At 56.9% G+C, this 16,604-nt stretch overlaps 2 protein-coding genes across 4 annotated transcripts in view; both read left to right on the top strand.

The window, feature by feature from the left end:
• Positions 1–1,522: 1,522 nt before the first annotated feature.
• SMIM33 (small integral membrane protein 33) lies at positions 1,523–4,113 on the top strand. Its single transcript, XM_065030345.1, has 2 exons — positions 1,523–1,780; positions 2,229–4,113. Exon 2 carries the CDS (start codon positions 2,245–2,247, stop codon positions 2,665–2,667), a length of 423 nt encoding a protein of 140 aa, XP_064886417.1. The 5' UTR covers positions 1,523–1,780; positions 2,229–2,244; the 3' UTR covers positions 2,668–4,113.
• An 8,379-nt stretch (positions 4,114–12,492) lies between these two features.
• PCDH12 (protocadherin 12) overlaps positions 12,493–16,604 on the top strand; it is an 11,707-nt gene continuing 7,595 nt past the window's right edge. The window contains exons 1-3 of one of the 3 annotated variants that reach the window (XM_065030322.1): positions 12,496–14,689; positions 15,254–15,599; positions 16,081–16,175. In XM_065030322.1, coding sequence (XP_064886394.1) covers positions 12,711–14,689; positions 15,254–15,599; positions 16,081–16,175 — 2,420 coding nt within the window. In that variant the 5' untranslated portion in view covers positions 12,496–12,710. Of the gene's footprint in view, positions 15,600–16,080; positions 16,176–16,604 lie in introns of all 3 variants that reach the window. The other 2 variants (XM_005503569.4, XM_065030321.1) reach the window with 2 other exon arrangements.

Below are 16,604 nucleotides of genomic sequence, written 5' to 3'. Positions count from 1 at the left end.
CCTTCACTGCCCCAAGGGCTTTGGGGCATTCAATTTCTCGGCCCTGACCTTGGTGTGCCTGTCTGTGCATGTCCTGTCTGTCTGTCCCTCGCTGCAATAGTTTGAACTTCAGAGGTAACAAGTTGCCCTGTGTTGGATGTGAGCGGGTGTTTGTGGGGAGGAGAAGGGTCTTAGCATCCCCGCTGGGGAAGGCTCCTGCACCCCCCTGTCTCGGAGGGTCTGTGTGGGTGTTCAGGATGTAAATCCGTAGGACTGTGTCTCCTGGCTCGAGAGGCTGCTCCAGCCCCCGGAGAGCCGCAGAGCCCGGGCCAGGGGGCTGTTCCTGCACTGCGTGGAGCACATCGAGGGGTGTCTGGTGCAAGGTCCTGGCTGTCCAGGACCGGGAGACAGCAGCAGGAACAGAGGGAGAGATCTCCTGTGCGCTGCACAGCTCCTTACTTTCCCATGGGTCCCTTCAAACACCTCCAAAAACCCAAGCAAACCGTCAGGCCAAAAGCCACTGATATCCTACAGCGTTCAACAGCAGCCTTCGCTTTCATGAAACCTCTGGTAGGTCCCCCCACCCCCCATATTTTCCCTCTCGCACAGATGTGATGCTCAGAGATTACGCTGTAGATTAAGGTTTTACTGAATCCTGAAATGAGAGCAAATGCTCAGAAGCTCTAATGTGCAGCCAGATCTGCCGAACGCTCAGCTGGATGGGGGTAGAGGTATTTCCCATCCTGTCCTCCTCGTGAAAGACGGAGCCCAAATATTCACCCCGGCTTGTCTGCTGAGAGCCTCCAGGTAGGAGCAGCAGTATTTGGGGGTGTAAAGATGGGGAGATGGGTTTTTTGATGGCTAAAACTCCAGAGGATCCATCCTTTCTGCTCCGAGATGTGGTCAGGGTCACTCTGGGTCTGACTGCATGGCATCCCTGCATCCCAGCATCCCTGCATCCCAGCATCCCAGCATCCCTGCATCCCTGCATCGCTGCATCCCAGCATCCCTGCATCCCAGCATCCCTGCATCCCAGCATCCCAGCATCCCTGCATCCCTGCATCCCTGCATCCCAGCATTCCTGCATCCCAACATCCCTGCATCACTGCATCCCAGCATCCCTGCATCCCAACATCCCTGCATCACTGCATCCCAGTATCCCTGCATCGCAGCATCCCTGCATCCCTGCATCCGTGTGAGCACTGAGCCAGCACTGGCTCCTGCCTGTGACCCCGAGCAGGTCCCAGGTCCCTGAGCTTCTCCGTGTTCTCCCCCCGCTGCCGGGCAGGGTCCTTCCAGCCCCGGGCGCTGTGTGGATGTGCTTTGCCCGGCTGTGCAAAGAGCTCATGTGCAGAAAAGGGATTTTTCACACCATTTTCTTAACTGCATTAAATTTTACCGCCAAGCTGGTGGAAGGAGGGAGGTTTCTTGCAGTGACCGGGGGTTGCGTGTGTGTGGCAGAGGGGAACGCCGGTGCTTTCTCCCCGAACAAAAGGGTTCTTGTCCTGCAGCGGGCGAGAGGAGGGTGTTTTTTTTCCATCGAGGGGTGTGTGGCAGCGAGGGAGGGGACACGGCGCTGATGTGGCACCGGGTGAGGAGCACCCATCCTGCCCGTGGGTGCTTCCTCTTCTGCCCGGGGAATCTCGGGGGTGTGTGGCGGGCAGGGTGACGTGGCAGCCTCTGAGGTGACTCCGGCTGCACCTACACCGGAGAACCAGCCCGGAGGCATTTCTGCTGCTCCTGCCTTGTGCTCTCCAGCCTCCACCGGAGACGATGATTCCCGCGCAGCGGGGAGACCAAGGTACCCCGTGGAGCTGGGGGGCTCTCCCTCCCTGCTCCTCCCCTGCTCCCCCCGTGCTGCCTCCCCAGCGATTTTACAGCTGTGGGGACGCCTTGCGGCGTGTTTTGGTCCCTGTGGGCTTTGGGTGTGGATCAGGACCGTGGGGCTTGGGGTGAAGAGGGGAGGTGGCAGGGTCCAGGGAGGGGGTGTAGAGCCCCACACTGAAGGTGTCTGGGACAAGGGGACACAGGGCATCTCCTCCTTGGCTGAACGTGTCCTTGCACTGTCCCTACAACAACCAAAATACACCCTGACCCACCAGCCCCAGGGAAGGGGCACTTAGGGGATGGTCCCAATCCCCAGCGGTTGCAAGTGCAGGTGGGAGCTGCCGGCTGGAGGGCAGGACATAAGGGCATGGGACAGTCTCTGCTCTGTGGTCACCCCCTCCCACCCTGTGTCTCTGTCCCAGGTCACCGTGCTCAGCCATGAACAACTCCGTGCTCGGCAGCCAGCTCAGACAGCCCGAGCCCCAGGACACGTCCGCCTTCACGCCCATCTCCATCGTCAGGACCGCGACAAAGAAACCGGATGCTCTGCCCATCATCTCAGCCATTGTTGTCATCTTTGTCCTCTTGGCCGTCTTCATCATTGTTATCGTGCACTACGGCCCTCAGCTCCGCACCGTGCAGATCACGCTCCAGCATGAGCCCATGCCGCAGGACCTGGACGATGGGGTGCACCTCACGGACTGGAAGAAGCTGGGATCCCAGAAGAAGCCGCCTGCACAGCCCTGCCCGCGGGACCTGCTCGATGTGGATGTGCCCGGTGTGAGGTGTCAGTGCTCCTGCAAGCATCACCTGCCCTGCGGAAGCGCTGAGCCCAACGTTATCGAGATCACCTACCTGTGACAAGGCTGGTGGACACCTGGGTGCCTCAAGGGACCAAGTCCCACTGGGAAAATAGCAAGTGGGACGTTAGCTTAGCCTGAGACTCACCAATTCCACACGTGGAGGTTTTATCTCCTCAGGTAGAAGGTTGTGTCACTGCAGTGACTGTCAGCCCCAAAAGGCCAGCCCAGGGGGTGACTGTCCCCAGGCGAGAGCTGGTCCCCAGCCCAGGCTCTGGGGCTGGGTCAGCCCATGTAGGACAGGGTCAGCATCACTTCTGCTTTTTCTTGCCGTGGTTTTACCCATCCCAGGCTGCCCAAGGGTGCCCAGCAGAGCTGTCCTGGTGCTCCCCCGGCCGGGGAGCGCTGGGCGTTCGCTCAGCCCCTCGGCAGGAGCTGGAAGGTACGTCATCTGGAACCACTTTCCAGATTAAAGATGTTTCCGTGTGCACTGTGCGCTCATGATGCTGCTTAGATGGCACAGAACATCTTCTGGCCCCTTTTTCCTGCACCTGAACCCACCTTGGTGTTTCAGTGGTGGAGCCAGGGGCAGAGGACAATGTGTCCGGTCCCCCAGGGGAGGTGTGTGACATGGCAGAGGCAGGAGAGGTGACAATGGCACATCAGCCACATCTTGTGTTGTTGGCTGAACTTCTCGAGGTGTTGGCACTGCTGGAGAAACGCGTCCATCCCTGGACAGAGCCTGCACCATCACTGTGCACAATGGCAGGGGTGGGGAGGCATGAGGTCATCTTCTTGTGGTCTCCTTGATTGTCCCTGTAACTGTCTGCTGTCCCTGTGCCAAGGGATGCTCTGCTCGGGGACCTGGGGACCTGGATGTTTCCAGCATTGGAAGCATGGGGCATGTCCCAGCGGAGGAGGGAGTGATGGGATGGATGTTGATGTGGCACAGTCACCCTGGGCAGAAGCTGGTGGAGGTGGCACCGAGGAGCAGATGAAGGGATGACACATCATCCTGAGCCCCGTAAGGCTCCTGCGGACAGCAGATCATGGTGATCTGCCCAGCCTGGGAGTCTTTCTGCTGTTGGAGGTGCCAGCCACCCCTTGTGAGAAGAAACTGGTCTTGGTTCTCCTCCCACTGTGGCAGCTGGATATCTAAGCCTGTCATCAGAGTGTGGCCTTGGGGGCCCGTCCCTGGGAGGCAGCGCAGCCTCTGGGATCACCCGCAAGGATTTATTCTGCTGAACAGTCCCAGGAGCCAAAACATGGTTCCCGCCTCTCCCCTCCCCACACGTGAACAGTCCCGCACAGATACCCCGTGTGCTGTCAGACAAGAGATGGGACTTTTACCTGTTCCCCCGGGTGCTGGAGCTATTTCTGACACAGCAGATGCTCCAGCATCCTTCCTCTCGCTTATTTCCAGCTTTTCTCACTCACTTTTAAGCTAAGTATTGGTTGGACTCGCTGGAAAATTTTGAATTTTACAATAAACATAATTTATATTACATCTTTGGGGGATTGTTTTCTGTTTTGATTGTTTCCCTTTTGTTTTCCAGAGGTGATGGTGCATTATCAGCATTATCAGATGGTGCATTAGAGGCAATCAGGTCTGTCATTCCAATTAAAAATGCCTGCGAGTGCCACCTCCCTTTGTTGTTTTGTTAGGATTTCAGATTTTATATTTCTTCAAGGAGTTAGAACAGCTCTTGCCCCATTCCTGAAGGCTCCCTAGCAAGAAGAGCACTCAGTAAGGTTTGGTGAATGCTGCAGCCTTTGATTCATGGTTTCTGGCAATTTTGGTGGTCCTGAGCGCGTTCTGGGATTCCCTGAGAAGTGCATGAGGAGGGCAGGGTATTTCATCCAAGGTTTTGCATTTGCGATCTATAAAAACCAGACTTGACGCTGACAGTAGTTGAAAAATAGTAAAAGACAATTTATTCCACCCATGCCCTCCCCAAATCTCCCTGCAGAGCGTGCCCAGGGAAGATGAATAGCAGAGATCGTTCATCTGAACCTCCCGTTTGGGCTTACCAGGTAGAGTAACCTTTCTGATGGGTTAACTCAAGCTGTCTAATTACAATGAAGGGGTCTCTACGTTATGTACCACCACGTTTTTCCGCCAGCTGTGGTTTGCAGGGCTGGAGAGGTTGCTTGCACAGGCATTATTTGTCGTGCGCCTTCTATCCCCTTTGCTTTTCTCGTTTAGGGACTCAGTGCAAGAGCGGCTTGTCTGAAAAACTGGTGTCCCCTCTGTTTATCAGAAGCCGTTTCACTCCATTCCCACCTCTGCAGAATCAGTATCTTAATCTGCTGGACAGTATTTAGCCTGTTGGCATCATTTTGAGCCCCAGATCTGCCTGCTTGTGTGTTCCCCTGTAGGAAATGGGATAGGACAAGGGGTGATGGCTTTAAACTGACAGAGGGCAGATTTAGATGAGATATAAAGGAGAAACTGTTGCCCTGAGGGTGGTGAGAGCCTGGCCCAGGTTGGCCAGAGAGGTGGTGGATGAACCATCCCTGGAGACATCCCAGGCCAGGCTGGACGGGGCTCTGAGCAACCTGAGCTGGTGAAGATGTCCCTGTCATGGCAGGGGTGGCACTGGGGCAGCTTTGAAGGTCCCATCAACCCAAACCATTCTGTGACTCTGTGATCTGCATTGTGGTACCCAGACTGGCTGCACCGCAACTTGGGGACACCGGCTGTGCCCTGCGACGGTGTCACCCATCCTGGGTAAGTCACCGGAGTTGTCACCTGGCTTTTGTAGTCGTGTCCTTTCAGATCAGGGAGCTGCTTCATTCAAGGCAAACTCTTTAATTAGAGAAACAGGAGCTCTCGTGGCAGCTCCCACTGAAGGACAACCACAGCGGGGAAACATCGTGTTTGCAAAGAAAAGATTAAAAACGTCTAAATATTAATAAAGAGGAAGATAAAATGGGTAATTATTACTAGAACTCATTGATTTGCAGGTGCTGGGGACTCGTAAAGCTCTGATTTATGTGCCAGCGTGCTGTGGCCCAGATCCATCACTTACGCAGCGGAGGAGCTGGGGAAATCCCACCCTTGCACATCACTTTGCCATTGTTCAGGTATTTCAGGCTGTCACACTGAAAGCAAATAAAACCGGCAGTGAACGGTGGTGCTGACGGGGCTCCGGTCCCCCCCACATTTGTCCGGTGCCCTGGTCCTTCCAGCCCAGTCCAGGAGCTGTCAGTGGCCCCTTCTTCTATACAACCTTTTCTGGAAGAATCTAGCATTGAAGCCCTGGCCTTCAGGATTTTTTCCACCTACTTCATTTGCAAACAGATATTTAGATATAACATTTTAAAATGCAGGAAAAAAACAATTACTGTAAAACTCATAATAGCAAACTAAATCCTAAAAGCAAGCGACAATCTTTCTCCAGCTCTCTCCTCCAGAAGGACACCAATAGTTATATCTCAACTCCGCTTCTCATTGCTTTTTCCCACACAATAAAATGTCATTTTTACAGATTCTTCTCTTTTCTATTTGGCCAGCCCCACTGCTCTCTGCTTATAGGACTGTTCTTTGCAAGCCTATATAAAATACATGACAGCTCTTGAGCAGCAGAGGCTGTGCATACAAATTATCATAACATTATTACTCTCTATTCAAACACCAAGTCGGTTCCAATTTATTTCACTTGCAACTTTCTCCCCCTCTATAATAATAACCTTTTTTTGTACACGGACTAACAATAACTTTCCTTATCACACTCGCTCCTGGAGCCCAGCGAGCAGGAGCTGGCAGAGACTTTGCCATCCACAGCTTTCCTCAAAGCCAGGTTTTTTTGCCTTAGGAAGCTTTCTAAAACTACCGCACCACCTATTAACTCTGCCATGATTAGGGATTTTTTTGCCTCTCCTTTAATTTCCCTCTTAATTAGGGTGTTCACCTGCTGCAGGGGGAAGCACCTACATAACCCCAGCACTGCCACATGGCTCCCAGGAGTGTTCAGCAGGGGGTTTACAGCTGCGCTTGCAGGAAATTTGGGTTTTGATGCTGCAGGGTTGCTTAAATCTGTGCAAAGTTTCAGGAAGCTCTTCAAGGTCCTACTCAGAAGAATCCCGTGTGTTAGGGCCCTGGAGGGTAGTGGGGTTGGAGAGAGCTGGTTAATGCTCAAGCATCACTTGGTGAATCTTTCTGATAAAAAGGTGAGAGAGCTGGGGCTGTTCAGCCTGGAGAAGCTGAGAGGAGATCTTATTTAGGAGGTAGCTATCTCAGGGTGGGTGTCAGATGATGGACCAGTCTCTGTTCAGTGGTGCCCAACGCCAGGGTGAGGGGCAACGGGCACAGACTGAAACACAGGAGGGTCCATCTGAACATGAGGAGAAACTTGTTTGCTGGGAGGTGCCAGAGCCTGGCCCAGGCTGCCCAGAGCGGGTGTGGAGTCTCCTGCTCTGAGACATTCAAACCCCCTGGACCCACCTGTGGGCTTCAACTCTGCCAGGGGAAATTTAGGCTGGAGATTAGAAAGCAATTCTTTGCAGAGAGAGTGGTCAGGCATTGGAATGGCTGCCCAGGGAGGTGCTGGACTCACCGGCCCTGGAGGTTTTTAAACTGAGATTGGACATGGCACTTAGTGCCATGATCTAGTAAACAGACTGGAGTTGGACCAAGGGTTGGACTGGATGATCTCTGAGGGCTTTTCCAACCCAGTCCATTCTGTGATCTGCTCTGTGACCCTGCGTGAGCAGGGCTAGGCTGGGGATCTACAGAGCTCCTGAAACCCAACCAGCCTGGGGTGATCCTGGGACGACTCCGTGAGCACGGAGCAGCAGCGGGCTCTGGTGGCGGATGCTGCCCGGTGCAGGCAGGGATACAGGCAGGGATACAGGCAGGGATACAGGCAGCGAGCTGGGGGGATTTCTCCTGCCTCTCTCCAGCCCCGGTGAGAGCACAGCTGGGGTACAGTGTGTTTGGGGGGGGACGTGCCTGGTTTTGGGCTCCCCGGGGCAGGGAAGGCGCTGCTGGAGCAGGTGTAAGGAGACAGCGAAGTCCTCGACGAGATGAGGCCCCTCGGCCTCTGAGGGGCCTGACCAGGTGGGGGCCTCAAGGTGACTTTGAGCTGGTGTCACCTTCTGATTTCACAGAAAAGATGAGCACAGGGAGAGCCCCTGGGAGGAGGTCCATCCACCTCTCACAGACCCGTGTCCTTGCTGTTCCATGTGAGAGGGTGAAGTGTTTCCTTCCTCCAGAGGGAAGTCCCCAAGAGCGTCCCCAGTCCCTGCAGGCAGCTGAGGATGGGGCAGGTCCTGGGCCACCTCGTGCGCCTGCACCTCAAATATCTAATGCCCAGAGATGGGTTGGAAAACATTATTTCCTGCTGAAAAGGGAGTGAGGCTTCTAGAGAAGAAAACTCTGTCATTGAAGGGCTGAAAATTGGGGCTGTTAAGGAAACAGCTCAATCCTGGTGTAAGAGCATGAGCTGGTGAGAAGCAGCGCTGCTTTTATTTGCTCCATCTAAATTTGCAGCTGTCTCCTGCTGAGGATGGTGCCCTGAGGTACAACCTGAGCCTGCAAGAGAGCATCCCACCCTGGAGTGCAGCCTGCTGTCCGTGTCCTGATCCTCAGGCACCATCTCCACATGTGAGATGCGATCAAGCGCTGCTTCCCCACGCAGTCTGTGCGATATTCAAAGCCCTGAGCACCCTCATGAGGCCGAATCTTGGTACGTCTTTAGTCATGCTCATTTTGAACGTCTCTCCTTTTGGTGTTGTTTTTTCATTATCGGATTTGAAAACAAACTTCTGTTCCCTGCTGGTTTCGACGCTGCCCCTCACACCCTGCAGTGCCGCCAGCACGGGTTGTGGTTCCCGGCTGACACCAGGCCAACCCAAAGTGACAAAGACAATTGGAAAAGCTCCAGCTGTGCGGTGAAGCTTGAAATAATATGGTCGGGCTGCTCTCTGCTGTGTGATGGGTGCTGTGTGGTGCCTGGGGAGTTGGGGTGCTCCCTGGGTCCCTGTTTTGTGCTGGAGCCTGGAGAGCAGCTGAGCTTCAGAGGAGTCAGATTCCCACACCAGTAAACGGCATTTACATCTGCTTTGGGCACGAAGAGCATCACATGGAAGCTGAAGAATACTACTGTAATAATTAAGTACAACTGATGCTCTTCTTGAGTTTTAAACTAAAGGTTTTAGGTGCAGTCAACCTCCTAGGGGTAAAATTTTATGTTCATAGACATGACATTGTCTGTGAAGGTCTCAGAGCACCTGCGCATTTGAGACGTGTTTTGTTTTGAGCACCAAGTCTTGTTTAGGTGGGAGGGAGTGCGGATCTGCTGGAAGGCAGAAGGGCTCTGCAGGGATCTGGATAGACTGGAAAAATGGGCTGATTCCAATGGGCTGAAGCTCAACAAGGCCAAGTGCCGGGTCCTGCGCTTCGGCCACAACAACCCCCTGCAGCGCTCCAGGCTGGGCACAGAGTGGCTGGAGAGCAGTCAGACAGAAAGGGACCTGGGGGGACTAATGGACAGGAAGCTCAACATGAGCCAACAGTGTGCCCAGGTGGCCAAGAAGGCCAATGGTGTCCTGTCCTGTATCCAAACTAGTGTGGTCAGCAGGACAAGGGCAGTGATCCTTCCCCTGTGCTCTGCATTGGGGAGGCCACACCTGGAGTGTTGTGTTCAGTTCTGGGCCCCTCAGGTCAGGAAAGAGATTGAAGTGCTGGAGCGGGTCCAGAGAAGAGCAACACGACTGGGGAAGGGACTGGAACACAAGAGCTATGGGGAGAGGCTGAGGGAGCTGGGCTTGTTTAGTCTAGAGAAGAGGAGGCTTAGAGCTGAGCTCAGCACTCTCTAGAACTACCTGAAGGGCAGTTCTAGCCAGGTGGGGATTGGTCTCTTCTCCCAGGCATCAGCAATAGGACAAGGGGCCATGGGCTTCAACTCTGCCAGGGGAAATTGAGGCTGGAGATGAGAAAGCAATTCTTTGCAGAGAGAGTGGTCAGGCATTGGAATGGCTGCCCAGGGAGGTGCTGGACTCACCGGCCCTGGAGGTTTTAAACTGAGATTGGACATGGCACTTAGTGCCATGATCTAGTCAATGGACTGGAGTTGGACCAAGGGTTGGACTTGATGATCTCTGAGGGCTTTTCCAACTCAGTTCATTCTGTGATTCTGTGATTTTACTGCCTGTTTCTGAAGAGACTCTGCTCAACCCTGACTTGCTTTCCTAGTTTCTTTGCTAGCAATACTTTGCCCGTCTTCCACCAAGACATGGCTGGTGTGGTTTGCAGCTCAGCGATGCTTTTGCAGCGTCCTGCAGCCACCTCCCTGCCAGCTGCTGGTGTCCCCATGGCTCAGGGTCTGTTGGGATTTATTCCTGAAGCATCACAATAATTAATGCATTAGCTCCCCTCTCCTGGGTATTCCAGATCTGTCGATAGCCCAGCTGGAGCAGGGGGACAATGCTTGTCTTGGTGACTGTGACTTCTCCAAGCACTGGAATTGTCACATCAACCTTTATCTCTGGTGGCTGGGCAAGCTGCTGCTTAAAATCCCTTTGGGGAGAGAAAGGGGTGGTTTGGGGCTGCAGCAGCCTGAATGGGCATCCTCCCTCTGGCTGGGGGTGAGCGCTGCACCGAGCGGGGTCTGGCACATGGGGGTGCTGGTGTTGGGGAATATTCCTCCCGGCACATCAGTGGTGGCTTAAACACGGTGAGGTTGGCTTGTGCTGCAGAATGCTTGGGAGGTGGTGGGAAGAAGGATACATCTTGCAGGGCTTTTGAGGAACCCCTGCGGCGCTTGGGTGGAATACTTATTTCCTTTCCTTGGCGATATTTTGGTGCAGTTCTCCTGTTCCTCTCCATCCATGAGAAGGAAAGGCGTAAAAGAAGGGAGGTGGAAGGATGAGACTCCCACCTAACAGCAGGGCACGGGTTGGGAGACATCCGCTTCTCCATCCGCTTCTGCGTCCGTTTCTCTGTCCTCTTGTCCGCCCGCAGCCCCGCGGGCAGTGGTGAGCGGCCGAGCATCCCTCGGGGAGAGCCCGCGGGCCGGCTTCGCTCGGCTGAGGAGGAAGCGAGAACACAAAGCAGGGAAATGACTTGGCAAAGGTCACCTGGAGCTGGGGCCGAGCCCGGGAGCAGCACCGGGTCTCCTGCCACCCCCCGCCATGGCCGGGCTGCCCCGGCCCTTCCTCCTGGAATGATGAGCGGTGGCACCGACCGCCCTGGGGACAATCGGGCGCTCAGCACTGGGGTGGTTTGGCTTTTGCTGTTCACTGTGGCAATAAAATTTAATATAATAGAAGTGATGAGAGCTAGGAACTATGAAGGGAGGCGGGGGATGGAGAGCCTCAACTGGGGAAATCCGCTGTGAGGGGAGCGATGGGAATGGGATGGAGGTATGGCATCTTTGCCCAGGTAACATGATAAGAGGAAACAGCCTCAAGTTGCGCCAGGGGAGGTTGAGGTTGGATGTGTGGAACAATTTCTTCCCCAAAGGGCTGTGGGGCATTGGAACAGGCTGCCCAGGGCAGTGCTGGAGTCACCATCCCTGGAGGGTTGGACAGATGGACATGAGGTTCTCAGGACATTGGGCAGTGCCAGGGCTGGATTATGGTTGGACTCCGTGATCTTGAGGGGCTTTTCCAACCAAAATGATTCTGTGGTTCTATGGGGGTGCCCAGCAAGGCTGGAAAGGTGGGAGGAGAGGGGCAAGATGGGCACAGGACACCAAGGGGTGCTGGAGGCTGCCTGGTAGATGTGGGACCAAGATGAAGCTGATGTGGCTGGTGGGACTCAAACCACACCACAAGGATAATCTGCTTTTTGTAACAGCCAATGAAACATCTGCAGTGACCTTCCCTGTCCTAAATGCCTTCAAGCGCCTTGAGACCCGAAGTACAGCCCAGCTTGGGGTAGCTGGGCTCTGCAGGCAGCTGCCTGCTCCTCTGCCTGCTCGGGAGGGACACGTACGACAACATCAGGCTGTGCTACCTGTGTGCACACACGTGCAGCATCACAGGGGCTGCTCGAAGGTGGGGGCTCGGGGTAGAATCACAAAAGGAACCTCCAAAACTCCCCCAGTGCCCCCCCTGCCATGAGCAGGGACATCTTCCCCAGCTCAGATTGCTCAGAGCCCCGTCCAGCCTGGCCTGGGATGTCTCAGGGATGGTTCATCCACCACCTCTCTGGCCAGCCTGGGCCAGGATGAAATAAGCCATAGCAGGGACGTGGTGGTGCCGAATCAGCACTGGGTGAGGAGTGACGCTGGGGAAACCAAAGCAAAGCTGAGTCAGGGACAGAGCGTGTGACAAGATGGGGGAGCTGGCCAGGACAGACGGACACAGAGGATGGGGAGGGGTCTGACAGGACACCGCTCGCATCTGCCAGAGCCGCCTTTCTTCCCTTGTGCCCATCTTCCTGTGTTTGATGTGGCAACTCTCCCAGTGACTCATTAACTCATTTTGATGTGTCCAGATGAAAACGAAGCAGTGACATAATCAAAAGCCATGCGCTGGAAAAGGTGACGTGGGCGCGTTGCCCTCCAAATAGACAACAAAAGGCAGAGCAAGGACTGGGGATTACACGCTGGGTTTAGACAAAATGAAAATAAATCAGAGTACATCAGAAATTGAACAATGTGGGGAACAAGGCTGTGGGGTAAGGCAGGAGCAGAAGTCCATGGTCACTGCAGACATCTTCCTGGGCCCTGCGGGTGGGTCAGGGACTGTCTGCAGGAATCGCATCTTCTGTAAAATGCATTGTGCAGGTGGCAGCGGGCAGCAGTGATGGTCCCTGCAGGCTGGAACCCAAGGGCACTTCCACACCTCTCCCAGCTGGGGAGGGAGCTGCCCCACCAGCCCCCACCCCAGCCTGCTCCTCCCTTTTCCTGTAGGTGGGGTTTCCATAGGAAACACGGCTGGTCCACCTCCCGGACAGACGGACGGAGGGACGGATGCTGTTCCCCGGCCGAAGCTGCGGCGGTGGCCGTCCCCTCTGCTCTGGGCTGAGCGTTCCAGCCCAGGCACAGCTGCTCCTGGCCATGGCATGGCAAGGGACAACCACGGGACTCGCTCACCGTTTCTCCTCCTTTCCAAGCGGTGGCTGGTGCTTCTGGGACTTGGAGGTGGCAGAGGATGCTGAGGCCTCACAGTCGCCATAAGGACGATTTGGGCAGCCATCGGCAGCACGCCGGGGTGGTGGGAGCCACAGGCAGCATGCTGCTGCTGAGCCGCTCTGCGCTGCACCTCCCAGCCCTGTGCTGGTGCCTGTTCCTCTGCACTGATGCCCAGGAGGTGGCCACGGTCACAGTGCGGTACCGGGTGTTCGAGGAGGTGCCACTGGGAACCGTGATCGGGACACTGGCCGAGCATTTTGAGGGGGGAGAGAGCGGCGAGGCAGCGGACACCTTCCAGCTGATGGAGACCCCCGGGAGGTTCCCGCTGCACGTGGGGAGTGGGGATGGGGTGCTCAGCACAGCCGGGCGGGTGGACAGGGAGCAGCTGTGCCGGCACAGTGATCCCTGCTGGGTCTCGTTCGACGTGCTGGCCGCCCGAAACCTGGCGCTCATCCACGTGGAGATTCAAGTGCTGGACGTCAATGACAACGCGCCGCGGTTCCCCACGCCTGAGCTGGAGCTGGAGATGTCGGAGAGTGCGTCCCTGCGGACGCGGATCCCGCTGGACCGAGCCCTGGACGCCGATGCCGGCACCAACGCCCGCTGCTCCTACGCCCTGTCCCGCAGCGAGCACTTTGCTCTGGATGTCGTCTCCAGCTCCGACGGCACGAGGCACGCGGAGCTCGTCGTGGTTAAAGAAGTGGACCGGGAGCTGCACTCCTCCTTCGACCTTGTACTGACGGCCACTGATCATGGGGAGCCACCGAAATCAGGTACCGCTTTAATTAAAGTCATTGTCCTTGACTCCAATGATAATAGCCCCGTCTTTGCAGAGAACTCTTTGACAGTAGACGTTCCGGAGGATGCTCTGCCCGGGACCCTCCTCGTGACGGTCACAGCCACCGACCCCGACCAGGGCCCCAATGGGGAGATTGAGTACAGCCTGAGCAGACACGCACCCCCGGAGGTGCTGAGCGCTTTTGGCATCGATGCCCGCACAGGCAGCGTCATCCTGAAGCACCCACTGGACTATGAGGAGACCCACGCCTATGAGCTGGATGTGCAAGCCCGGGACCTGGGTGCCAACCCCATCCCAGCGCACTGCAAGATCCTGGTCAAAGTCCTGGACGTCAACGACAATGCTCCCAATGTCCACGTCACCTGGGCCACGCGGGCACCCGTGCTCTCCGAAGCGCTCCCCAAAGACAGCTTTGTGGCTCTGGTGACGGCCAGCGACCCTGACTCGGGAAGCAACGGGCAAGTGCATTGCTCCCTCAGTCAGGGGTATGAGCACTTCAGGCTGAAGAGGACCAACAGCCACAGCTACGTGCTGATGACCAACGATGTGCTGGACAGGGAGCTGCGCGCCGAGTACAACCTGACGCTGGAGGCGCGGGACCACGGTGACCTCTCCTTGGCAGTGCTGAAGCACCTCACCATCTGCATCAGCGACGTCAACGACAATGCTCCCTCCTTCGAGAAGGCCACCTACGAGGCCGCCGTTGCCGAGAACAGCAAAGCACCTGCCTTCTTGCTCACCGTCCGTGCCACTGACCCTGACCTGGGTTTCAATGGAAAAATCACCTACAGCATCCTGGATTCCTCCACTTCCGGTCTGGTCTCTATCGACCCCACCACTGGGGATGTTTTTGCCCTCCAAGCTTTTGATTACGAGCAGGTGAGAAGCCTGGAGTTCCTGGTGACTGCGGAGGATGGTGGTCACCCCAAGCTGGCGTCCAGTGTCTCCATCAGGCTGGATGTGCTCGACCGGAACGACAACGCGCCCGTCATCACCGCACCGGTGCTGGTGGGAGGTGCGGCCACGCTCTCTGTCCTGGTCAATGCGGAGACGGGGTGCTTCTGGGTGGCTCCCAGGAACAGGAGCACTCAAGGGACTGCAGCGGTGACGAATGCAACACTCTCATCGTGCACCGGAGCCCCGCTCCTCTTCACCATCACAGCCAGGGACGTGGACTCTGGCATCAATGGGGCTCTCCGGTATGATCTGGTGGGTGGGGATGATGCTGGGCTCTTCATCCTGGACCCTCTTTTGGGGCAGCTCTTCCTCAATGCCAGCAACGCCAGCAGCCTCGCCGGCAGCGAGCGGGAGCTGGTGGTCCGGGTGAGTGACGGCGGGGACATCCCCCTGCATGCCATGGCCCGGGTCCGCTTGGTTTTCCGGCACCATGGGGCGTTCTCCAAAATCTCAGCCTGGGGACCTGCGTGGCCGAGCCCCTCGGTGGTGGCCGTGATCTGCCTGGCCACTGTCCTGGGTGGCTGCCTCCTCCTGGTGGCTTTGACCCTGTCCTTACGCAAAAAGGAGAAGAAGGACGGCATGGCCTACAACTGCCGGGAGGCCGAGGACGCCCGCAGGCAGCCGCAGCTCAAGAAGCCGCACAGGCAGATCCAGAAGGCCGACATCCACCTGGTCCCGCTGCTGCGGGGCCGCCCCCGGGAGGCTGAGCCCCCCCGGCCCTGCCAGGGCGATCTGCCCGGCACAGCCGCCCCCGCACCAGGGGCCTCCCCGCAGGCTCCCCTCCACCTCACCCCCACTCTCTACAGGACCCTGAGAAACCAGAGGACCCAGAAAGACTCAGATGAGCTCCAGGGGACCTTCAGCCTGCCCATCCCGCAGCGCCGGCCCTGCCAGCCCCACAGACCCAAAAATCTGGGCAAAGAGGCTGCAAGCCCCCTGGACGCGCCTCCGCACTGCAGGAGCTTGGTGAAGCCACCGCAGGGGCCTGTGGGACAGTCCCCACTGCCACCCAGCCCACCCAGGGGCACGGGGGGATCCGAGCAGCCCCAGCCCCACCAGCACATCCTCAGGAGCCTGGTCCGGCTGTCGCTGGTGGCACTGGCGGAGCAGAGCCCCACCGGGGAGTTCGCCATGGAGTCGCCCCCGGTGCAGGTAGGAGCTGCCCCACGTGTTGCCGAAGGTGTGGACCCCCAGAAATTCTTGTTCACCCTGGTCTTGCGCACCCTGGGGTGGTGGGAACATGCGACCTGATGGTCCTTGGTTGGTTTCTTCTCCCAGCCCTGGGCAGAGCTGCCTCAGGAGTGGGAGCTGGATGTGATGAACAGCCACCCCACCACGGGCAGGGTCCCCCCGTGCCCACCAGGATGGGGTGGGGATGGCTGTCACACAGAGAAGGGGACAACCCTATGGGCACTTCCCCGGGAGAGCGTGTGCGCAAGAACGACAGGCAGAGACGGTGCCAGGGCCAGGTGGGCTGCCCGGCCATTGTTTTTCCCCCCACATGGGGATGCTGAACCATCTGCAGGAGGAGGAAACACTATAAAAAGGCCGGGGGGGCTCGGAGGGGACGTCCTGGCAGGAAGCAGCTTGAGCGGCGCTCGCCGGGGCTCAACAGGCTTTTCCTGCCTTACAGCAAATCTCCCAGCTGCTCTCCCTGCTGCACCAGGGCCAGTTCCAGCCCAAAACCAACCACCGGGGAAACAAGTACACGGCCAAGAACAGCAGCAGGTAAGGCTGGGACTCAGCCCTTCCCTTCCCTGAGCCTGGTTCTCCACGGCTCTGCTGCCTCTCATAGAATCCCAGCCTGGCTGGGTTGCAGGAGCTCTGCAGATCCCCAGCCCCACCTGCTCACGCAGGGTCACAGAGCAGATCACACAGGTGGGTCCAGGGGGTTTGAATGTCTCAGAGAAGGAGACTCCACACCCGCTCTGGGCAGCCTGGGCCAGGCTCTGGCACCTCCTAGCAAACAAGTTTCTCCTCATGTTCAGATGGACCCTCCTGTGTTTCAGTCTGTGCCCGTTGCCCCTCTGCTCCAGCCCTGCTGGCCCCAAGAGCCTCCAAGGGCAGGAGACACCAGAGCAGAAGATGCACAAGGCAAAACCTCATCCCTGGTATTGCTGACTGGAATTTGGGGAGGCAGGTCCTCCCTTCAGGAGA

This window comes from Columba livia, chromosome 14, assembly GCF_036013475.1.
Source record: "Columba livia isolate bColLiv1 breed racing homer chromosome 14, bColLiv1.pat.W.v2, whole genome shotgun sequence".
NCBI classification, from domain to species: domain Eukaryota; kingdom Metazoa; phylum Chordata; class Aves; order Columbiformes; family Columbidae; genus Columba; species Columba livia.
The sequence above is the reverse complement of the archived record's forward strand: the minus strand, read 5'-3'. Positions and strand labels throughout refer to the sequence as shown.